The following is a 24,802-nucleotide window of genomic DNA, read 5'->3' as shown; positions in this document are numbered from 1 at the left end:
TATGTACCAAGTCATTTCTAAACAGATGTTCTTCTTATGGGGATCAAGTATATATTAAAAAAAAAGTATATACTTCTCAATGCACTGATGAATGGGCATCTTTACTCAGGGAGATATCTGACCTAGGACAACATCTGTACGCAATATGTTCTCATGAGTTTCCTGAGACTATGTACTAGTAGGTCAATTTTCTCTAATGAATTTGCCCTGACTGAGTTTATAAATGAGCGAGAGCGCCCCTCTTGGGAACAAGAACTAATGTGAATGAGTACAATCTGCAGAACATGGCATTATATGACCATAGGGTATGTATATAAAAGAGGTACAATGTTACAAGCTCTTGACATCTGTATTGTTTCAAATGCTGGACAGATAATTATGACCCTAAAGAATCGTTCTGATCTATGTAGCACGTTTTTAACACCTTGATAGGGAATTAGGAGTTAATAGAGTACTAAGTTGCCTAAGTATAAGCCAGAGCTGACAGTGGTTACAAGTTTAGGCTATGACTTGGGGTCTCAGTGGCGAGACACCGTCTAATCAGTTTTTTCTTGGGGAACTTTTCTAATAAAAAGCAGACAGCTCCTTTAAGGGAGAGTTTAGAGGTTATGGCCCAATAGCAGATAATAACTGATGCAAAGCTCTGCAATTTGACAGAAATACTATCAATGGGTATAAGGTTTCATGCAAACGATATAGACAGGTAAAATGAAGATAGAAGAGGGTTGTTCTAGCAACGATGAAAAACATAAGAAAAGCAATTACAAAAATGAACACAGACGCCCAATTCATCAATGCTTTTACACAGAAAACAGACATAAAATGCTTTGAAAAGTCTCAAAATTGTTGTGCAATGTGGTATTGCACAAAAGTTTTTTGACTTTTAATGTTTTTATGCTTAGTTTCAGCCAGCTCTGCTGAAATGGGCAGGTGGAGAATGGTGGCACCCACTCATCTAGTACATGATAAGCTGGGGCGTACCTTACTCCACAAGTCTTACTCCAGTCCATAATGAATCAGACACCTCTGACTACAGAAAGGCCCCTAATCAAGATTGGCAAGACCAGTTTGCTGAATCGGGGACTATATTTATTCCGCATTGGCAAGATCCTAATTATACAGTCAATATAACAAGGCAACACCACACAGCTATAATTTAACTTCGAAATCTCTGATAACTAGTAGTTTGTTCATTAGTCGGTAGCTGGTCGGTTTCGTTCATATTGTGCTTGAGTTTTCCCTATATAAATGAATAGAGCCAGATAAAAAGCTTCATATTTCATCTGGACTCATAACTTGCAAGGACATATTGAGTCAGCATAGAGATTAAAATATCAATGCAGCTAAAATACAGAGATGAATATAAACCTAGATATGAATATAAATTAAAGCATATTTATCACTGTATTTCACCCAGATTTAGGATGTTATTTGAACAAGACACTTAGCCATGATGCAGAAGACGGCGACAGGATTAGAAGGAAGGGCAGAGGTTACCAGCTGTATTTCATGAAATAATAATGCTGGTGCATGCTTTATAGCATTGCTGCATTATCCTTTGAAACAAAAGTCACTTTTTATGTTTATTTTGTATATGCAGCTTAGATGTACTCTACCTATTGTGACATGCCTTTTTAATCCTGGGTGACGTGTATTCTGAACTGCAAACTGTATTGATTAGGATTCCAGGCATAGTTTAGCATCTATGTCATCTAGCGTCAGTATTAGGTTACGGTATACCGTATATGTCATTGAAACCCAAATGCAGTGCACTCAGATTTATCAGAAGGGAGCTGTCCCTTAAGCATATCCTACCTGACCAGTATTTCTCAACATCTCCACCGCGTACTTATGTGTGGCGCCCTCCAGACTGGTTCCATTTACAGACAGGACACGGTCACCTTGGATAGAGACAAACAGTTGTAATAGTCCCACAATTGCACAGTTAACAAATGTCCAAATTAATACCTAGAATGTAGTTAATGAATAGTTACAGGATTATGAAAAAAAATCTAAAAGGTCAACAGAATTTTGCCATGCAACAAACCAGAGATAGAAGGCTATTGTGCTATCACAAAGATAGTTTACAGTAGATCTGTACAATTGAAGCATCCTTCTGTGATTCATTAAATTGATTTTTGTCTGTGTATCATCAAAATATTCCTCTAATTACAAATACAGGCAACTTATAAATTGAGCTTTTGTGTTGTGGAAACCTATATCAGCTCACATCTATTTGTAGTAATAATAATGTACCAATTAATCGGAAACCACCACCTATTACATTAAAACAGCTCTGTACACTGGATGATGTATCTTTGTCTACAGCCCAACCCATGCTAACTATTCTGAGACCAATAATCTCAATAATCGGATTCAAGACTTTTCTTGAGCTGCACCAATTCTGTGGAATGCGCTACCCAAATCAATTAGATTGATTCACAAAGTCCACATTTTTTGTGTGTCTTAAAAACACATTTTTGGGAAGTAATATACAAAAGACCACAGCATTCTTTAATTGTAGAGGGCAGAGTGTAATTTACTGCTCTGTCAGCATGTCTTGTTGAAGAGATACCACACTTTAGAGGATGGACAAACCGTAAGAAAAGTCTATCCAGTGCCAGCTCAGAGCAGTCACCGACTGTTCCTGCTGACTATTCAGCTACTCCACTTCAACAGAGCACCTTGTCTTCCAGGGTGCTTTGTCAATGGGGTGTGACTGCCAACAAGACAGCGAGCAGAGAGGCAGCTGTCAGCATGACATTGGTAGTTATGTGCCGTCAACAAAGCAAAGAAAAAGAGAAGCCACTGTTCTGTCAACAAGAAGGTTGTTAAGGATATATTATCATATTATTTTTGTATTGCATGTTCTGCCTATTCCTGGTTCGTCATCAAATTAAGGACAGAAATACGGGTGCTTCTCACTAAATTAGAATATCATCAAAAAGTTAATTTATTTCAGTTCTTCAATACACAAAGTGAAACTCACTTAATATAGCATCATTACACACAGAGTGATCTATTTCATGTGTTTATTTCTGTTAATGTTGATGATTATGGCTTACAGCCAATGAAAACCCAAAAGTCATTATCTCAGTAAATTAGAATACTCTATAACACCAGCTTGAAAAACGATTTTAAAATCCAAAATGTTGGCCTACTGAACTGTATGTTCAGTAAATGCACTCAGTACTTGATCGGTGCTCCTTTTGCATCAATTACTGCATCAATGCGACATGGCATGGAGGCGATCAGCCTGTGGCACTGCTGAGGTGTTATGGAAGCCCAGGTTGCTTTGATAGCAGCCTTCAGCTTGTCTGCATTGTTGGGTCTGCTGTCTCATCTTCCTCTTGACCCCATAGATTCTCTGTGGTGTTAAGGTCAGGCAAGTTTGCTGGCCAATCAACCACAGTGATATTGTTGTTTAAACCAGGTATTGGTAAATTTAGCAGTGTGGACAGGTGTCAAGTCCTGGCGGGGGAATGAAATTTCCATCTCCAATAAGCTTGTTGGCAGAGAGAAGCATAAAGTGCTCTAAAATTTCCTGGTAGATGGCTGTGCTGACTATGATCTTGAACACACAACACAGTGGACCTACACCAGCAGATGACATGGCTCCTCAAACCATCACTGATTGTGGAAACTTCACACTAGACCTCAAGCAGCTTGGATTGTGTGCCTCTCCACTCTTCCTCCAGACTCTGGGACCTTGATTTCCAAATGAAATGCAAAATTTACTTTCATCTGAAAACAACACCACTGAGCAACAGTCCAGCTCTTTTTCTCCTTGGCCCAGGTAAGACGCTTCTGGCGTTGTCTGTTAGTCATGAGTGGCTTGAAACAAGTAATTCAACACTTGTAGCCCTGATTAAGTCTGTGTGTGGTGGCTCTTGAAGCAATGACCCCAGCAGCAGTCCACTCCTTGTGAATCTTCCCCCAAATTTTTGAATGGCTTTTTCTTAACAATCATTTCAAGGCTGCGGTTATCCCGGTTGCTTGTGCACCTTTTTCTACCACACTTTTCCCTTCCACTCAACTTCCCAATCAATATGCTTGGATACAGCATTCTGTAAACAGCCAGCTTCTTTAGCAATGACCTTTTGTGTCTTACACTGCTTGTGGAGTGTGTCAATGACTGCCTTCTGGACATCTGTCAAGTCAGCAGTCTTCTCCATGATTGTGGAGCCTGCTGAAACAAACTAAGGGACCTTTTTAAACTAGGAAGCCTTTGCAGGTGTTTTTGTCACTTATTCTAATTAATTGAGATAATGACTTTTGTTTTTTCATTGGCTATAAGCCATAATCATCAACATTAACAGAAATAAACACTTGTAATAGATTACTCTGTTTGTAATGACTCTACATAATATACGACTTTCACTTTGTGTATTGAAGAACTGATATAAATTAACTTTTTGATGATATTCTAATTTTGTGAGAAGCACTTGCATATGTGGAATCATGTCAGTAATGAAATGTAAAAAAAAAAGTCTTAATTGTGTCAGCGGGAGAAAGATTTGTGCTCACTGCTACATTAGCGATTCCCAAAAACTGATTAATTCAAGTTCTTATACTACCCCACACCAATAAAATCACTAAATACAGAAGCTGGTTTTGCAGCAAGAGTATTTACATCATGTAGACATTGTCACATACTGCTCTTTTCTGAGAAATGAGGGATATAAAAACTGGCTTCTTAATAAAGGAAGAAAATTGAAATAGCGATCAATATCACAAAGGAGAACATAAATCCGTGAGACATACCTTTTTGTATTCTGCCGTCAGCTTCAGCAGCTCCTTTTGGTATTACGGCTTTCACATAGATACCTCCATGTTTTACGCTGGTATTTACTCCCCCCTTAAAAAAAAAACAAAAACACAAGCTTTATGTTATTAATTGACTAAAAAATAGAGCAATATGCTACTAAAATATACAAAAAAAAAAGGTGTTTCGACCTAAGAGATTTGTAAATAATTAATTTAAGTGACCTCCCATAACTATCTAGTAGAAAAATAGTAGAAGAATTAAAAAATAAAAGAAAAAACATTTTCTACTACAAATCTAGTGACAGAGATACAGACGTTTCATAGGTAGCAATAAAACCTGGATACGATTGTAACTAGGCCACATAGAAAAAACAATGCTATAAAAACGCAGGGCCCAAATGGAAGGAAACAGCCTGCTAATAGGATAATGATGTGAACAGTCTAAAGGTGATATCTAGAACTACCGTATATACTCAAGTATAAGCCGACCCGAGTATAAGACCCCCCTAATTTTGCCACAAAAAACTGGGAAAACTTAATGACTCGAGTATAAGCCTAGGGTGGAAAATGCAACAGCTACCGGTAAATTTCAAAAATAAAAATAGGTACCAATAAAAGTAAAATTAATTGACATATCAGTAGGTTAAGTGTTTTTGAATATCCATATTGAATCAGGAGCCCCATATAATGCTCCATACAGTTCATGATGGGCCCATAAGATGCTCCATATTAAAATATGCCCCATATAATGCTGCACAAAGGTTAATAATAGCCCCATAAGATGCTCCATACACACATTTGCCCCATACAGTACTGCACAAAGGTTAATAAGGGCCCCATAAGATGCTCCATAGAGACGTTTGCCCAATATAATGCTGCACAAATGTTGATTATGGCCCCATAAGATGCTCCATAGAGATATTTGCTCCATATAGTGCTGCCAAAAAGTTGATTATGGCCCCATAAGATGCTCCAGAGATATTTACTCCCATATAATGCTGCACAAATGTTGAATATGGCCTCATAAGATTCTCCATAGAGATATTTGCCCCATATAGTGCTGCACAAACGTTGAATATGGCCCCATAAGATGCTCCATAGAGATATTTGCCCCATATGCTGTTGCTGCGATTAAAAAAAAAAAATGACACACTCACCTCTCATTGCTCAGGCCCCCGGCATTTGCAATACTCACCGGTAGGGTTGAGCGACTTTTACTTTTTTAGGGTCGAGTCGGGTTTCGCGAAACCCGACTATCTCAAAATTCGAGTCGAGTGAGATCAGCCGATTATGTCGAAAAGTCGGGATCGACCGAAACACGAAACCCAATGCAAGTCAATGGGGAAGCATAGTCGGCAGTGAGTGGGGGCCAGAAAAACACCTAGAGTGCCCATTTTAATGGCAAAAACATCCATTCTGGTTACTGAAGCTTGCCAATCTTAATTTACCTTATAATAATATTTAGGCATTGGAAATGGGGGGTCATTTGGGTAAAGTTGTGGGGGGTAGGGCTGGTTCAAGTTTTTAGTGGGCCCAGGAAACGTGGACTATGTCATGGCGGTGGAGCAGGGAGAGGTAAGTATTTCAACTTTGCAAGTGCTGTGATCCTGAGCAAGCAGGGGGGGCCCACTCGTTCGCATTGGCACTGGCACAGGGCCCCTCAAAGTACGGCGGTGTGTTTGCACGGCGGGGGCGCCTCCCACCGGCAGCGACACTTTTGCGTACTATGAGGGGCCATGTGCCAGTGACGTCGCCAACGAGTATGCCCCCCCACCTGATGAAGGAACCTGCACTTTCATCTGTACCTTCCTCTTTGTCCCAGTGTAAGGTTTTATAGTATGCGGGAAGGGGAACCTGACTTTCAGCAGGGTCAGATTCTGGCTGTGTAGCGTGCAAGGGGAATGTAGTGGTCTGGGTCAATGTACCAGCAGACTCATCTATCACTGGCTGGGCAATTGGCAGGATGAGGAGGAAACACAGATATAGGCCCAAATAATAAAGTGGCCTAAATGCAGTTCAAAGTTGGTAACAGGACTAATCAGGCGGCATTGCTTTGTTCAGTGGAGGACAACGGTAATGAGAGGCTGACACCGTGAGTAGGCCCAAATAAGTAACTAGGCTAAATGCAATTCAAAATTGCTAACAGTATTAAACAGGCGGCACTGCTTTGTTCAGTGGAAGAGAACAACAAGGAGCGGCAGACACCGTTAGTAGACCCCAACCAAACAAGTAGCCCAAATGCAGTTTCCTATTTTTAAAAATAGCCCTAAAGCCGGAAGATTGAAGCTAGTCTTTGCAAAGTGGAGAACACCAAGGAGCGGCAGACACTGTTAGTAGGCCCCAACCAAACTAGTAGCCCAAATGCAGTTTCCTATTTTAAAAAATAGCCCTAAAGCCTGAAGATTGAAGCTAGTCTATGTAAAGTGGAGGAGAACACCAAGCAGCAGCAGACACCTTTAGTAGGCCCCAACCAAAGTAGTAGCCCAAATGCAGTTTCCTATTTTAAAAAATAGCCCTAAAGCCTGAAGATTGAAGCTAGTCTATGTAAAGTGGAGGAGAACACCAAGCAGCAGCAGACACCTTTAGTAGGCCCCAACCAAACTAGTAGCCCAAATGCAGTTTCCTATCTAAACAACTACTTAATGAGAGCCTGAAGGTTGAAGCTCAGACAAGGAAACCTGGAGGAGAACACCCAGGAGCGGCAGACACCGTTAGTAGGCCCCAACGAAACTAGTAGCCCAAATGCAGTTTCCTATCTAAACAACTACTTAATGAGAGCCTGAAGGTTGAAGCTCAGACAAGGAAACCTGGAGGAGAACACCCAGGAGCAGCAGACACCGTTAGTAGGCCCCAACCAAACTAGTAGCCCAAATGCAGTTTCCTATCTAAACAACTACTTAATGAGAGCCTGAAGGTTGAAGCTCAGACAAAGAAACCTGGAGGAGAACACCCAGGAGCAGCAGACACCGTTAGTAGGCCCCAACCAAACTAGTAGCCCAAATGCAGTTTCCTATTTTAAAAAATAGCCCTAAAGCCTGAAGATTGAAGCTAGTCTATGTAAAGTGGAGGAGAACACCAAGCAGCAGCAGACACCTTTAGTAGGCCCCAACCAAAGTAGTAGCCCAAATGCAGTTTCCTATTTTAAAAAATAGCCCTAAAGCCTGAAGATTGAAGCTATTCTATGTAAAGTGGAGGAGAACACCAAGCAGCAGCAGACACCTTTAGTAGGCCCCAACCAAAGTAGTAGCCCAAATGCAGTTTCCTATTTTAAAAAAATAGCCCTAAAGCCTGAAGATTGAAGCTAGTCTATGTAAAGTGGAGGAGAACACCAAGCAGCAGCAGACACCTTTAGTAGGCCCCAACCAAAGTAGTAGCCCAAATGCAGTTTCCTATTTAAAAAAAATAGCCCTAAAGCCTGAAGATTGAAGCTAGTCTTTGCAAAGTGGAGAAGACCAAGGAGCGGCAGACACCGTTAGTAGGCCCAACCAAACTAGTAGCCCCACTGCAGTTTTCAAATTCCTATAGGCTGAAAACCTGACAATTGAAGCTCAGCTTTTTTCAGAGGAGGACAGCTTTATTGAGTGGCGCAGACAGACACAGGTAGTAGGCCTTAAACAAAAAAGTTGGCTCAATGCAGTTTAAAAAAGGTTACAGGGGTACACAGGCAGCATTTGTGTGGTCAGCGGAGGACAATTTGAATTAGGGACTGCAGACAGACTTAGTAGGCTGTCCGCTGTGGACCCTGCATCCACCACATTAACCCAGTGCGCCGTAATGGACACGTAACCTTCCGTGGCCATGCCTACTGGTCCATGCGTCTGTTGTCAGGTGCACCTTTCTACTCACAGATTGCCTGAGTGCATGGACAATGAGGTCTTTTACATGCTGGTGGAGGGCTGGGAAGGCTTTTCTCGAAAAGAAGTGTTGACTGGGTAGCTCGTAGCGTGGTACAGCGTAGTCCATCAGGGCTTTATAAATATAAAATAAATTTAAAAAGTAGGCTCTATGCACTTTAAAATAGGTTCCAGGGGTACATGGGCAGCATTGGTGTGGTCAGTGGAGGACTATTGGAAGGAGGGACCGCAGACAGACTTAGTAGGCCTAAAATAAAAAAAGTAGGCTTTATGCACTTTAAAATAGGTTCCAGGGATACACGGGCAGGATTGGTGTGGTCAGTGGAGGACTATTGGAAGGAGGGACCGCAGACAGACTTAGTAGGCCTAAAATAAAAAAAGTAGGCTTTATGCACTTTAAAATAGGTTCCAGGGGTACACGGGCAGGATTGGTGTGGTCAGTGGAGGACGATTGGAAGGAGTGTCTGACACAGTTTGTACTCCCAAAAAATAAATAGATGTTAATGTCTCGCAAAACAAGAAAACAAAAAAACAAAAGGGTGGCATACTTAGGTACAGGGGTGGGCTCCTCTGCTGAGTTTCAGACACAGTTATTTGGCGCTAAGTATTCACTGGTGTCAATATAGGACACTGACCCTGACTATGTTAACTAGCATCATACATGTCAACAAATTGGTATTGTCAGTGCCAGGCATTGAAGGATGTCAGCGCATAGACTAAACATTGGTGGAGCTGTGAGAGATAATTTTGCACGTGGTAGAGCAGTTTGAGCTGGGGGGGGAACTCTCTTGTGGCCGGCGGTACAGGCCCAGGGCCCCTCATGTTACAACGGTGTGTCTGACGTTGGGTGCGCGCCACCACCGCCAGAGACACTTTATTGTACTATGAGGGACCCAGTGGCAGTGCCGTCGACCAAAAGCGGGCACACCCACCTCTTCAGACAAACGGCACTCTAACGGGTGCTTGCGCCAAGTGGCGAGACCACGACCTCGTGGGGGGAGTTTTCCCATTTAGGGAGGTGTAAACATGTCGTATGCCTGACAAACAGCTGCTGCAAATTAAGAGATTGGAACACTCAGAAAGACCAGTCCACAAGCAAGACCTTTTTATAGGAAAGCTAGGTGTCAGCCGGGAAAGGTGGGGCAAAATAATTTGAAATCCAGGAGTGGTTCATTTTAATGAAGGTTAGATCATCAACATTTTGGGTAGCCAGACGAGTCCTTTTTTCGGTTAATATTGAACCAGCAGCACTGAATACTCTTTCTGATAGCACACTAGCTGCTGGGCAAGCAAGCTCCTGCAATGCATATTCTGGCAATTCAGGCCAGGTGTCTAATTTGGATGCCCAGTAATCAAATGGGAATGACGGTTGAGGGAGAACATCGATAAGGGATGAAAAATAGTTAGTAACCATACTGGACAAATGTTGTCTCCTGTCACTTTGAATAGATGCTGCAGTACCTGTCCTGTCTGCGGTCATTGCGAAATCACTCCACAACCTGGTCAGAAAACCCCTCTGTCCAACGCCACTTCTGATCTGTGCACCTCTAACACCTCTGCCCTGTAGCCCCCCTGCAGCTTGTGTGAGAACCATCACCGCCACTGTGTGCTGGGAATGCCTGAATCAAACGGTCTACAAGAGTTGCTTGTTTGGTTGCTAATATTTGTTCGAGGTTCTCATGTGGCATAATATTTAGCAATTTGCCTTTATAGCGAGGATCAAGGAGGCAGGCCAACCAGTAATCGTCATCGGTCATCATTTTAATAATGCGTGGGTCCCTTTTGAGGATACGTAAGGCATAATCCGCCATGTGGGCCAAAGTTCCAGTTGTCAAATCTGCGGTTGTGCTGGGTTGAGGGGCAGTTACAGGCAAATCTACGTCACTTGTCTCCCTCAAAAAACCAGAACCCGGCCTTGCAACGCCACCAATTTCTATTGGCCCAGGAGAAGCTTCCTCATTAAAAAAATACTCATCCCCATCATCCTCCTCCTCCACTTCGCCCGCTACCGCGTCCTCTACACTGCCCTGACCAGACAATGGCTGACTGTCATCAAGGCTTTCCTCTTCCTCGGCTGCAGACTCCTGCTCCTTTATGTGCGTCAAACTTTGCATCAGCAGACGCATTAGGGGGATGCTCATGCTTATTATGGCGTTGTCTGCACTAACCAGCCGTGTGCATTCCTCAAAACACTGAAGGACTTGACACAGGTCTTGTACCTTCGACCACTGCACACCTGACAACTCCATGTCTGCCATCCAACTGCCTGCCCGTGTATGTGTATCCTCCCACAAATACATAACAGCACGCCTCTGTTCGCACAGTCTCTGAAGCATGTGCAGTGTGGAGTTCCACCTTGTTGCAACGTCGATGTTTAGGCGATGCTGGGGAAGGTTCAAAGACCGCTGATAGTTCTGCATACGGCTGGAGTGTACGGGCGAACGGCGGATATGCGAGCAAAGTCTGCGCACTTTGAGGAGCAGGTCGGGTAACCCCGGATAACTTTTCAGGAAGCACTGCACCACCAGGTTTAAGGTGTGAGCCAGGCAAGGAATGTGTTTCAGTTGGGAAAGGGCTATGGCAGCCATGAAATTCCTTCTGTTATCACTCACTACCTTGCCTGCCTCAAGATGTACAGTGCCCAGCCATGACCGAGTTTCTTGCTGCAAGAACTCGGACAGAACTTCCGCGGTGTGTCTGTTGTCGCCCAAACACTTCATTGCCAATACAGCCTGCTGACGCTTGCCACTAGCTGTCCCATAATGGCACACATGGTGTGCAACAGTGGCAGCTGCGGATGGACTGATTGTGCGACTGCGGTCTGTGGACGAGCTCTCGCTTCTGCAGGAGGACGAGGAGGGGGGGGGGCGAACGCCAACAGCCAACTGTTTCCTAGACCGTGGGCTAGGCAGAACTGTCCCAATGTTGCTGTCCCCTGTGGACCCTGCATCCACCACATTAACCCAGTGTGCCATGATGGACACGTAACGTCCCTGCCCATGCCTACTGGTCCATGCATCTGTTGTCAGGTGCACCTTTGTATTCACAGATTGCCTGAGTGCATGGACGATGCGGTCTTTAACATGATGTTGGAGGGCTGGGATGGCTTTTCTCGAAAAGAAGTGTCGACTGGGTAGCTCGTAGCGTGGTACAGCGTAGTCCATCAGGGCTTTGAAAGCTTCGCTTTCAACTAACCGGTAGGGCATCATCTCTAATGAGATTAGTCTAGCAATGTGGGCGTTCAAACCCTGTGTACGCGGATGCGAGGATGAGTACTTCCTTTTCCTAACAAGAGTCTCATGTAGGGTGAGCTGGACTGGAGAGCTGGAGATCGTGGAACTAGCGGGGGTGCTGGTGGACATGGCAGACTGAGAGAGGGTTGGAGATGGTATTCTTGCCGGTGCCCTACATGCAGTGTTTCCTACTACGAACCTGGTGATTCCCTGACTGCTTTGGCCTGGCGACGAAAGCTGCAGATACTGCAGGTGGTGCGGGAAATGGTGGGCTTACAGTGAGGGAAGGGATGTAGCGTTGCTGACTAGCTTCATTGGCCGAGGGTGCTGCAACCTTTAGGGACGTTTGGTAGTTAGTCCAGGCTTGCAAATGCATGGTGGTTAAATGTCTATGCATGCAACTTGTATTTAGACTTTTAAGATTCTGACCTCTGCTTAAGGTAGTTGAACATTTTTGACAGATGACTTTGCGCTGATCATTTGGATGTTGTTTAAAAAAATGCCAGACTGCACTCTTTCTACTATCGGATACCTTTTCAGGCATTGCAGACTGAGCTTCTTTAACCGGATGGCAAGCTGTCCTACATCTGGTTTTGGTTTTGCCACGCGTTTTTGGCCAGATACGGGCCCGGCAGATGGAACCTGTTGCGATGTTGATGCCTGCTGCGGCTCCTCCTCCTCCGCTTCAGAACTACTGCCGCCTGCACCCTGTTCCCCCAATGGCTGCCAATCGGGGTCAACAACTGGGTCATCTATGACCTCCTCTTCTATCTCGTGTGCAACTTCGTCTGTGTCACCGTGTAAGCCGGGGGTATAGCGTTCGTGACAGGGCACCATAGTCTCAGCTGGGTTTGATTCTGGCTCAGTACACTGCGAGGGCAATGTTCTGGTCTGAGTCAAAGGAACAGCATAGTAATCTGGCTGTGGCTGTGCATCTGTGCACTCCATGTCCGATTCAACTTCTAATGGGCATGGCCTGTTAACTGTTTCACTTTCTAACCTAGGAACGGTATGTGTAAAGAGCTCCATGGAGTAACCCGTTGTATCGCCTGACGCATCCTTCTCTCTTGTTCTGGGTGAAGAAGACAAGCAAGCGACTTGTCCCTGACCGTGAACATCCACTAACGACGCGCTGCTTTTACATTTAGCAGTTTCAGAAGAGGAGGCAAAAGAGCTAGAGGCTGAGTCAGCAAGGAAAGCCAAAACTTGTTCTTGCTGCTCCGGCTTTAAAAGCGGTTTTCCTACTCCCAGAAAAGGGAGCGTTCGAGGCCTTGTGTAGCCAGACGACGAACCTGGCTCAACAACTCGAGACTTAGGTGCTGTACTGCTTTTCCCACGACCACCTGATGCTCCACCACCACTACCATCATTACCAGCTGACAATGACCGCCCACGGCCACGACCTCTTCCACCAGACTTCCTCATTGTTTGCAAAACGTAACCAAAGTAACGGTATTTGTTACTGTAAAACCAGTTACAAGGTGAACTCAAACTTATGTAGGATTTATATATCCCTTTGTAGGTGGGTGAGACTGCAGGGAAAATCAGGCCCAATGTATAACAGTACACAGCTTCTATGGCAGACAGATATGCCACTAACAGGACTGACGCTGATGCAGACACTACCAATAAAAATCTCCCCCTTTTTAGTTTTTCTGGGAGAATATTTAAGAAATGTGGGCCACTCTTATACAGTATACGTTCTGTGGCATAAAATGAAAGACAGATGCCACACACACGACTTGCACTGAGGCAGAATTGCCAATCTTAATCTCCCCATTTTTTTTTAACTTTATTGTGGGAGAATTGTCAAGAAATCAGGACCAGTATTACACACTAGGTTTTCTGTGGCACAAAATGAGAGACAGATGCCACACACAGCACTGGCACAGAGGCAGAATTGCCAATCTTTATCTCCCACTATTTATTTATTTTTTCCTGGGAGAATTAAAAAAAAAATGGCCCAGTATTACACACTAGGTTTTCTGTGGCACAAAATGAGAGACACATGCCACACACAGCACTGGCACAGAGGCAGAATTGCCAATCTTTATCTCCCACTATTTTTTTTTAATTTATGGGCGAATTAGCAAGAAATCAGGCCCACTGTTAGACTGTATGTTTTCTGTGCCAGAAAATGAGACACAGATGACACACACAGGACTGCCACTGATGCAGATTTGCCAATTTTAATCTACACCCTTTTTTTTTTTTTTTCTTCAGGGAGACTAGTGAATAAATCTGGGCCACTGTATTACAGTATATTTTATGTGGCAGAAAGTGGCTTGAAGAGATATAACGAAAAAAAAAGAAAAAAAAAAGGGACTGTCCTACAATTACTATCTCCCTGCAGTAATCTCAGAAAAGTATGGCAGGCAGCTATAAAAAGGACTGCAGCACACAAAAGTGTGGACAAACAAACAAGATAGCTGTGCAGAAAGGAAGGAGCAACAGGATTTGTGCTTTGAAAAAAGCAGTTGGTTTGCACAGCAGCGTACAAAGAGCAATGCAGCCATCAGGGAGCCTTCTAGGGCAGCCCAATGAGCTACAGCGCTGAGGAAAAAAAAAAAAGTAGCCTCCACTGTCCCTGCAAACAAAAGGTGGTGTTGGACAGTGGAAATCGCTACAGCACAAGCGGTTTGGGGGTTAATGTACCCTGCCTAACGCTATCCCTGCTTCTGAAGAAGCGGCAGCAACCTCTCCCTATGCTCAGATCAGCAGCAGTAAGATGGCGGTTGGCAGGAACGCCCCTTTATAGCCCCTGTGACGCCGCAGAAAGCAAGCCAATCACTGCAATGCCCTTCCCTAAGATGGTGGGGACCAGGACCTATGTCATCACGCTGCCCACACTCTGCGTCCACCTTCATTGGCTGAGAAATGGCAGTTTTCGCGTCATTGAAACGCGACTTTGGCGCGAAAGTCGCGTACCGCGTGGCCGACCCCACACAGGGATCGGGTCGGGTTTCATGAAACCCGACTTTGCCAAAAGTCGGCGACTTATGAAAATGACCAATCCGTTTCGCTCAACCCTACTCACCGGTCCTCGTTCCGGCGCCGCTGTGTCTTCCGCGTCCTCCGCACTAATGTTCAGGCAAAGGGCACGGACTAACCACGTCATCATGCCCTGACCTGAGCATCACTGCTGAGGACGCGGAAGACGGAGTGGCGCCTGGGACGAGGAAAGGTGAATATAGCGCAGTGCTCCCCCTCCCCATTATACTCACCTGCTCCTGGCGCGGTCCCTGCATCTTCGGCGCTGACAGCTTCTTCCAGCGTTGAGCGGTCACCGTTACCGCTCATTACAGTAATGAATATGTGGCTCCAACCCTATGGGAGTGGAGTCGGGTCCATATTCATTACTGTAATGAGCGGTACCACGTGACCACTCAACGCTGGAAGAAGCTGTCAGTGGCCGGAGATGCAGTGACCTCGCCAGGAGCAGGTGAGTATGTCACAGCCGCCACTCCCCCTCCCCCGCCAACCCCCCTGGGACAATGACTCGAGTATAAGCAGAGAGGGGCACTTTCAGCCTAAAAAAATGGGCTGAAAATCTCGGCTTATACTCGAGTATATATGGTATTTTTAATTTTTTTTTTACTAGGGGCCTAAGCACTAAGATGCTAACTATCTGCCTGTTGCACCGAGTGCCAATCCCTACTGGCAATTCAGAGGATTCTGCTGACTTCACGTCATTAGAGTAGCGGTTTCTCTTCCACTCTGCTCTGTTGAAAGGGCGTGACTGCTGACGTTATGATGATTGACAGCCAGCTCCCCAGGATGGAGTGTATGTGTCACTGAGGTGCATAGCCTAGCTCCCCAGGATGGAGTGTATGTGTCACTGAGGTGCGTAGCCTTGGTGATGTGAAACCCGAGAAGAAGGTTCCAGCACCGATATTGCTGAGAGATTTTTAATGGGCCTGGATTTTGGGAGAGCTGGGCGGGACTGGCTGTTCCCATATCACTAACCTAGGCTTTGCAGCTAATCTAAAATAGCATAGTTGCTCCACAGTTGTCTGGGAGGAGAGGTGGAAACACCTCTGGGACTTGACTCTGTGTGTTGGAGAGGAAATTTAATGGTGGACAGACTAGGTCTCAGCAGTGCCTGTACTATTCTGTGAGGTACTGGTCTGTCTCCTCTGAAGCATGAGTGAAGGGCTAATTGTAAAAGGGTGAGCCAGTACCTACTGTGGGACTGTTTATTTCTTATAAACAGTGGAACGCTGCTTGTTTTTGTCTGCTGGAAGTTTATGGACTTTTAATAAATCTTTCTATGTGACCAAGACACCACATGCCTGGCATATACCTCAACCGCGTCCAGAGTGAGTGATTCTTTGCAATATACTGTATATGTATGTATATATGTATTCCTTATAGCTGCATCTAAAGTCGCTGGTGATTAGGTAACTGATCCCCAGAATTGCTTTTGCATAGGAGCCCAAAAGCATCAAGCTACAGAGCTAACACTGCAGGACCTACAGGCATAAATCTAAATCACCAGTAATGTAAGTATATGGGAAAACTAAACAGATGGACAAGAGCTTCAGCGAAGAACAAGTATGAGAGGAATGTCTGGACCACAACAGACTTCAAGCCTATTGAACAATGATCTGTGAATTTATTACCCAACATTGAAACAAGTTATGAAATACAAATGGACACACACTATCAACCCAAAAGACTGGCAAACAAACACTTGAGCTAGTTGCCAGGAAACATCCAAGCTCAAACACACAAAAGTAGAATGCAAAGCACAACGTAGTGCAACATGCTGAATGAGAACAGCAAACACAGCAAGGCATGCACAAATGGGATTCCTAGGTTGTATCGTCACAGTATACCAAGGCTAGCCAAAAATAGGGATTTTACTTTCTTTTATAGCGCCATTAATTCCACAGCACATTACAGACAATATTATCATGTCACCATTGGGGCTCAATCTAAATTCCCTATCAGTATGTCTCTAGAGTTTAGGAGGACACCCACTCAAACACGGGAAGAACATACAAGCTTCTTGTATATGTTGTATTTGGTTTGCTTTAAACCCAGGACCCAGCGCTGCAAAGCAACAGTGCTAACCACCGAGCCACCATGCTGCTCTCTAACACATTAGAGGTATAAAACAAATACATTTATAGTGTTTAAACTAAATGTATCATCAGAAAATGATGAAAAATTTTATGCTAAATGTATTTTCTTTTGACAAATGTATTTTTTTCCATATCACAGTCTGATTTAAAAGTAAAAATTAGAAATGCTGCATTTGTTACACTGGCCACAGGGACTTTTTTAGAATCAAATTTACTTTTGCTTCAAGAGATCTACAAGTAGATTAGCAGCAACTGACTTACTGAGACCCTCTCTTTTGTACTGAAGCATTTAATGAGAGGGTGCAGTGGTCATTGTGAAGGGAAAAGGAGCAAGGCGAGCTGTGATATCTGCTTTTGTGGTTGTCACTGTAATCCTTTTGTGGCTGTCATTGTAATCCTGCCTCTGGTGATAATGAGCCTGCTGAAAACTGTTCTTTTATCTCCAGTGGATCAAAGAACTGGACATGTCAAGAAGCAACAGTTGGACTACCACAATGCCCATGTTCAGGTCATCACACCGGTTGTCAGGACTGAATGTGATTTACAAAACGTGTAAGGTCCTTTTGTACGGCAGTGTCAAAACTAAATCAAATTGTACTATCCCAAGTCAGCAGAGACAGTAGTCATGGAAAGTGTGCATAGATCATATTAAAATATCCATTACAAAGACCTTTCTGGTTCAGCAACACAATTAAGCCCAGTTATGGTAGATTTATTATTATTATTTTCTTCTTCTACATGGACCTATTTACATCAGAGTGCTGAAGCTGAATCACATTTTCATCAGTGTCAGAAAAAAATGAACAAAATTTCTCCCTGCTTCTAAACGATAAAACCGGAACAAACCCTTAACAACACATGGATGGTATTAATTTGAAAGGGTGAGTTTAGTCTGGGACAAGTCTCCATTTTTTTTTTTTCTTTCACGGAAACTCTGGTGACAAAAAACCCCAAAAACCTCACGTGAACAGATCCCTAGGCTGCAATGGATGTGTTCTATTCATGAAAAAAAAGTAGGGATAGAACTCGTATGCCGCGAAAAACAGACATCTGGATGAGCTGCTGACCTAGAGGCCCTACTGAATCCTGCACAATAGGACTGGACCCTAAAACACAGCTTTCAATACCCCTAAAATACTATGTAGACACACTACTGGCCTTTTTACACAAGCTGATCTAGGTCATTAAATGACTGTCGGTCGGCTGTTCACAAGCCAATGTGAAGTTGTTTACTGGCTGATTTAGACTGGATTACTATTATTTTATGTACACAGTAGGATCAATAATAGGATCTTTCTGTTTGTATAGAAAATCATGTTATCGGCAGCACTTCGCCGACAATGTGCTGCCAATAACAATAATCATTGCACCAGGCCAATGAGCAATTTGTCAGTTTCTCACGTGATTTGCCGCTGGTCTGTTTAAATACGTTGACAGTGAGCAACCTACAAATTCTCGTTGTGCGATTATTGGTTTGTCTACATGTCATAAGCAAGGGTCTGTTTTTGTCCTACATTTCTTCCTAGAACTAGTGGAACCTAGTATATTTAAAAAATGACCATTACTAGTAAGAAGTAGTGATGAGCGAGTGTACTCGTTGCTTGGGTTTTACCGAGTACGCTCGGGTGACCTCTGAGTATTTATGACTGCTCAGAGTTTTCATCCCGGCAGCTGAATGATTTACAGCTATTAGCCAGGCTGAGTATGTGTGGGGGATGCCTGGTTGCCAGGGAATCCCCACATGTAATCATGCTGGCTAATAGCTGTAAATCATTCAGCTGCTGAGGCGATGAAAACTAAATCTCCGAGCAGTCATAAATACTCGGAGGTCACCGAGCAACCGAGCAACGAGTACACTCGCTCATCACTAGTAAGAAGTCATAATATGAGGCTATTCCTCTTTAGCAGTTACTTTAGTTTTAATACTTCATGCTAAGACATAAAGACGCTGCATGCAAGACAAAAACAAAGGAGAAAAACCGCAAAAACCTTGTCAAACAGTACCGTGACACTTATCCCCAAGCTGTCATCTTTCTTGGCCAACGCAACTGTGAAGACATCTCCTGGCTTAAGAGGTGTTGTTGTTGAAAGCTTAGTGGTTGTGAGTGATGATTTGTCCAAAGAAGGCTCCTTTGTAACATAAAGAACAAAAAAGAACATTATATTTTTGAGACGGGTATTTTTAATAACATTTTTAATAAGTTTTTAATCCAACCCACCCTTTCGTGATTACCAACCACTTGGAACATGAAATGAGAAGGTGCATAAATGGGAGTGGACCCGCTCTGGAAAATATATAGATTGAGGCTGACTGGTAACTCATGTATAATATCTCTATACAGTGTCTTCCTGCTTGCATCAAAAAATGACATAATAAATTTTAGCTACACTTTAGGAAAGTAGCCTTTTTTGCTTGGAGTGTGTTTGTATATACAGGAGTATGTGTGTGTGTGTGTGTGTGTATACACATGTGTATGTGCAGTGTGTGTATATACATCCTTGTATCTGCAGTGTGTGTATGTGTACTGTGTGTGTATACACATGTGTATGAGCACTGTGTATGTGTGTGTAAACATGGGTATGTGCAGTGTGTGTGTGTGTGTGTGTGTGTATACATGTGTAGTGTGTCTGATGACACGATTATATTTGAATAAATGTTGATTTTTTTGAACAAAAATGTTGATTTTTTGAACAAAAATAAACGTGGATTGTTGTTGATAGAAAAATAAAGACATATCCTGAAAAAAAGCCCCAACAAATCTTTTGGAGCAAAAAATAATATAACACTTGTCTTATTTTTGGGGAAACACCATAAATAGAACAGACAATAAATAAAGCGAACAAACTACCTTCTGTACTGTATGTTGTTCTTGACTATTAGAATAGGTAGCCTCATCCATGTCAGAGTCGCCTCTATCCGAAAAGTCTGTAGAATCAGTGAGACCTGGACTTTTGCCTTTTCCTTTACGATTATCTGACTTCTTGTTACTAGACTTAGTGCTGACTGATGGAGAGTTCTTGGCAGAGGTTGACAGAGGTGTTGCCTGATCCTTTGACAGGTTCCTGATGAGACCACTGATGTGACTATTAGAAAGACTTGCACTCTCTGTCCGTGAATCCTGGGAGCTCAGGCTTCCCTCTCGTTTTCCCGCAGAAATCCCAGATGAGCTTCCGGACATAAGTCTTGTGTTACCAGAGAATCTTTTGTGTTCATCAAAGGAAGATTCTGCTTCATTGTCTTTACAAGGGAATGATGTGCAAGATTGACTTTTTGACCCATTGTATTGATGTTCTATAAAATAAAACACACAATGTATTTTTAGCACACATAGAAAAAGAGATACATACATTTTTTTAATAGACATTGCTTGGAAAAAAAGTAAGTAATAGAATTTTATAAAGAATCTATCAATAAAGAAATCAGTCAACCACAACTAATATGAAACATACAGAAAGTTCTATTGAACACGTGATACTACCAAATACCATAAAGAATTATGCAATATAGTGCGACCTTTGTACCACAGAATGAAGTGTTCATTTCCTGTACAAAAATTATCATTTTACTGTTCTAATGCAGTAATAGCAGGTAAAAATTATCACACATGAAATCTCCACCAATTCATCTTACTGATACAAACTGTGTGCACACGGTGCGTTTTTGATGAGTTTTTGTGGCAGATTTTTTGATTGGAAATAGGGCAAGAACTCTAGTGAATCTTTATGCCAGCTAATTCAATGAGAATCCTGAAGTATTGTGCACATGATCAGTAAATTTCCTTTGGGTATTTGCAGTGTGTTTCTGCAGCATGTCAATTCTTAGTGTGGATTTTTAGCGTTTTTAACATTGACTTCAATTGAGTCAGTCAAGTCCACAGCAAAAACGCAGGTATAAAAATGTTTGCGGATTTGATGTGGATTTCCCAAGTTTTACTGAATTCCTATGGTGTTTTCACTCACTGTCATCTGTGTGACAAAGGAAGAAACACCGGCGCGGTGGTTCTGATCCTCAGTAACGTTACCGCCGATAAGATCGCTACCGCTGTCAGAGTGCTACGAGGTCACACTGTCAGATGTCAGCATGATCCCGCAGCTGACTGTGACCTGCATTAAAAGCTTACCGCAGGTCAGCAGGCATTGGCTGATGAGAGACTACTACTCCCATTAGGCTATGTCTGCTAAAACTGAATAGCAGGCGCCGCTGATGGGAGAAGTAGTCTCTCGTCAGCAAGCACCTGTGCTCAAACTTAAAAAAATAAAATAAAACATGTAAAATAATTAAATACATATTCAAATAATATAAAAACACATTATAATCACCTAATGCCCAATCCCTGATGTCTCTTGTAAACAATCAAAAATAATAAACAACTATATACTCTCCTATCCGCCATAGTCCACATAATCCAAAGTGTCTCACAGCGATATCACTTTTAGAACTGTCACATTAGGAGATGTGACTGCTCTAACCGGTCGCCGGCTACAGACTGATAGGAACGTCATTGATCCCACAGTATATAGTGCTGAACTGCCGGGAGAGAGCCGATGAACTTTCTCACGCAGCGGTGATGCCGTATATGAGATCACTGGGGATCATCAACTGATGAACTCCTGTGAACTTTCTCACGGCAGCTCAGCACTATAAACTGCAGGAGTGATTACCTCCTGTGTCAGTGTGTAGCCGGCTGTTCTTGAGAGCAGTCACATCAGGTTCATCGTGGGACATTAAGGATTATTATCTTCTCTGTGGACATGTGAGGAATATTGTTGTTTATTATTTTAATTCTGTTACAGGAGACATTGGCTTCTGTGGATTGGGCGAGTATGGTTTAATTTAGTTTCAATGAAGGAGTCTGTGTCAATATTTCAAATAAAAGACTTGGGTATGTGTTTTTTTATAATATCACTATGGAGTTAGTAATGGGTGCGTCTCATAGACGCCTCTCCATTACTAACCTCTGGGCTTGATGTCATCTTACAATACAAAGGTAAGATCAACCCCAATACTATTACCCCATATACCACCACACCAGGGCAAGTGGGAAGAGCGAGGCTAGTTGCCAGAATTGGCGCATATTTTGGATGCACGATTTCTAGGGCGGACGAGAATTGATGTTTTTAGTCAGGAAGGGGTTCAATAACCATGGCCCCTTACTAGGCTATTTATATCAGCCCACAGCTGTTTGCCTAGCCTTTGCTGGTTAGATTTCATAGCGGGACCCTACGTCAATTTTTTTCTGGGGTCCCCTGTAAACTAGCCAGTAAAGGCTAAGCAAACAGCAAACAGCTGTGAGCTGATATTAATAGCCTGGGAACCTTTATGGCTATTGGCTCCTTTCCAGAACATTAACATCAGCCCTCAGCCAGTCGGATTTCCCTCTGCAGTTTATGAAAATTACGCAGAAGCCCACACAATTTTTTCCTTTGGTTAACGATCCTACATAGGTTGGTGACAATGTGAGTGTTTATTTAACTCTTTACTTACCAGTTTAGTAATGAGGGTGTCTGTCTGGCTGACACCTATTCATTACTAAACCCTGGGCTTGGTGTCACCCTAAGCACATTACCCAGATGCCACTGCATCAGAATGAAAAAGGTGTTGAACCAAGAAATTACATTATAAAACATTTTAAAAAAAATATATCTTAATTTAGCTCAAAAAAGCCTTCATATATGTTAAAAAACGCACTAAAAAATGCATACGAAACAGAGCAAAAATTCACCAAAAATGTTTTGGCAGCAGCGTTTTTGCTGCCAAGAGATGCAGACACCTTGCAAAAATTTCTGAAAGCAAATACTACTACTACTAATAATCTTCATTTTTATATAGCGCTAACATATTCCGCAGCGCTTTATAGTTTGCACACATTATCATCGCTGTCCCCGATGGGGCTCACAATCTAGATTCCCTATCAGTATGTCTTCCTGTGCGCACATACCCTTTAGGACTCTGTCACCAGGTTTTTGTCCTGTAATCTGAAAGCAACATGATGTAGGACAGAGCCTATGCTTCCAGTGATGTATGACTTACTGGGCTGCTTGCTGCAGTTTTGCTAAAGTCCCTATTTCTTTGCTGCAGATTTAGTAGTTCTCTGAATGCTGAGCTCTGTATAAGCCTACTCACATCTCTGATTATAAGCTTTCTGTGTACACTGTGCATAGGCATACATCTGCTAATCAGTGGTGGCGGCGATGTTAACCAAAGAATGGATGACTAAATGACATGAGATAACTAGTCCTCTAGTAATAAACTCCTCCTGATAAAACCGGGATTTTATTGAAATTGCAACAAGCACCCTAGTAAGTGGCACATTATTGGAATCGGGTTCTCCACACCTACATTATGTAAGTTTCAATTTACATAACAAAAACCTGCTGACAGATTACCATTAGTAATAATAATAATTATTTTTATATAGCGATAACATATTCCACAGCGCTTTACAGTTTGCACACATTATCATCACTGTCATCGATGGAGCTCACAATCTAGAATCCCTATCAGTATGTCTTTGGAATGTGGGAGGAAACCGGAGTACCCGGAGGAAACCCACGAAAACAAGGGGAGAACATACAAACTCCTTGCAGATATTGTCCTTGGTGGGATTTGAACCCAGGACTCCAGCGCTGCAGTGCTATCCATTGAGCCACCGTGCTGCCCATTAAAATTGTTATTGAGCTACACTATGGAATAAATGAGCCCGGCAGTAGTGAGGGCAGTTGTATAAACCAGCATTGTAAAATAAACAGGATCTAGTACATAGAGTCCCGCTTCGTTGTGGTGCTTTGTTTTTTGTTTGTTTTTTTACGTTTATCACACTTCAATCATAGAAGCACATGTAGCAAAGAGTAGAAAACATTTTACCTTTGGGAAGTTTTTCTTTGGGTTGAGATACAAGGAGTGTGACATCCTCAGAAGAGTTTTGAAGGATGTCTAGAGCCGCCTGCTTGCTCACTCCCTCCAGGCTCGCGCTGTTCACAGATATAAGGCGATCTCCTGCATAGAACAAAATTAAATTCTTAGAGATTAAAAAAAAAAAAATGTTCACACACTGCGTTTCCAGTAGCAGCAAAGTGAGTGAAATTTCAGAAGTCTTATGTGGCTTATTTTTTGCTTGCAGATTTTAACTTTGTACCTTGGGGAACCTGTGTCTTTGATCCCTTTTCTGTGGGGTAAAGTGTGGCTTTATTAAATTGTGCTCCCCCCACCTATCCACTGTGGAGGATCATTAACCTGGAATACCACTGACAAGAACACCACCTGATCTACAGTGAGATTGTTCCATTTTTGAGTTGGTTCTTTAGCTTTTGGGACCCATATTTACAGTTTATTTGGAGTTGTCCAAATGCTTGGGAATCTATATCTTTGTTGTGTTTGTTTTCGGCATTTATTGTAATTTAGCCAGGAGGCTTTTTAACATTTTACATTAAAGGATATGTGTTAAGATTTCGCCCCACTGATATATTTGTCTTTTTTTATACTGATGGAGGAATTGTTTTCTGTATCATCCAATGATCCATATGTCACGGGTTTACCAGAGAGGAGCCAGAAGACCACGGTGTCCGATTCCACATACTCCTGAACTGATTAGAAGCACTTCGTCGCTGCATATTTCTGCTAGCAGTGTAGGGGTTAATTATTTAGTTGGAAGTCTCTGAAGCTTTCCTGCTTTGATGATCTTAGCTGTTCAGTATTGGCCACTCCCCTCGGCTATATATACTCGACTCTGGCAATCGGAATTGCCAGCCTTAGTTTTATACTTCCTGGTGTGGAGTTAGAAGTGTTTGTTGAGTAGGAGATTGGAGTGCTGATCTAAATTTTGTGATTCGCCTGTATGCATAACCTCATCCTCTCCTATTT

The 24,802-nt window shown here is 42.9% G+C and overlaps 1 protein-coding gene across 6 annotated transcripts in view; it reads right to left on the bottom strand.

Annotated features, from left to right (window-relative positions):
• PTPN13 (protein tyrosine phosphatase non-receptor type 13) overlaps nucleotides 1-24,802 on the bottom strand; it is a 329,585-nt gene that overhangs the window by 57,042 nt on the left and 247,741 nt on the right. For 5 of the 6 annotated variants that reach the window (XM_077275828.1, XM_077275826.1, XM_077275830.1 and 2 more), the window contains 5 exons: nucleotides 23,807-23,938; nucleotides 19,791-20,233; nucleotides 18,931-19,071; nucleotides 4,765-4,858; nucleotides 1,816-1,901 (listed from right to left, as the gene is read on the bottom strand). In XM_077275828.1, coding sequence (XP_077131943.1) covers nucleotides 1,816-1,901; nucleotides 4,765-4,858; nucleotides 18,931-19,071; nucleotides 19,791-20,233; nucleotides 23,807-23,938 — 896 coding nt within the window. The remainder of the gene's footprint in view (nucleotides 1-1,815; nucleotides 1,902-4,764; nucleotides 4,859-18,930; nucleotides 19,072-19,790; nucleotides 20,234-23,806; nucleotides 23,939-24,802) is intronic. The other variant, XM_077275827.1, reaches the window with a different exon arrangement.

Source organism: Ranitomeya variabilis, chromosome 1 (genome assembly GCF_051348905.1).
Source record: "Ranitomeya variabilis isolate aRanVar5 chromosome 1, aRanVar5.hap1, whole genome shotgun sequence".
NCBI lineage: Eukaryota > Metazoa > Chordata > Amphibia > Anura > Dendrobatidae > Ranitomeya > Ranitomeya variabilis.
The sequence above is the reverse complement of the archived record's forward strand: the minus strand, read 5'-3'. Positions and strand labels throughout refer to the sequence as shown.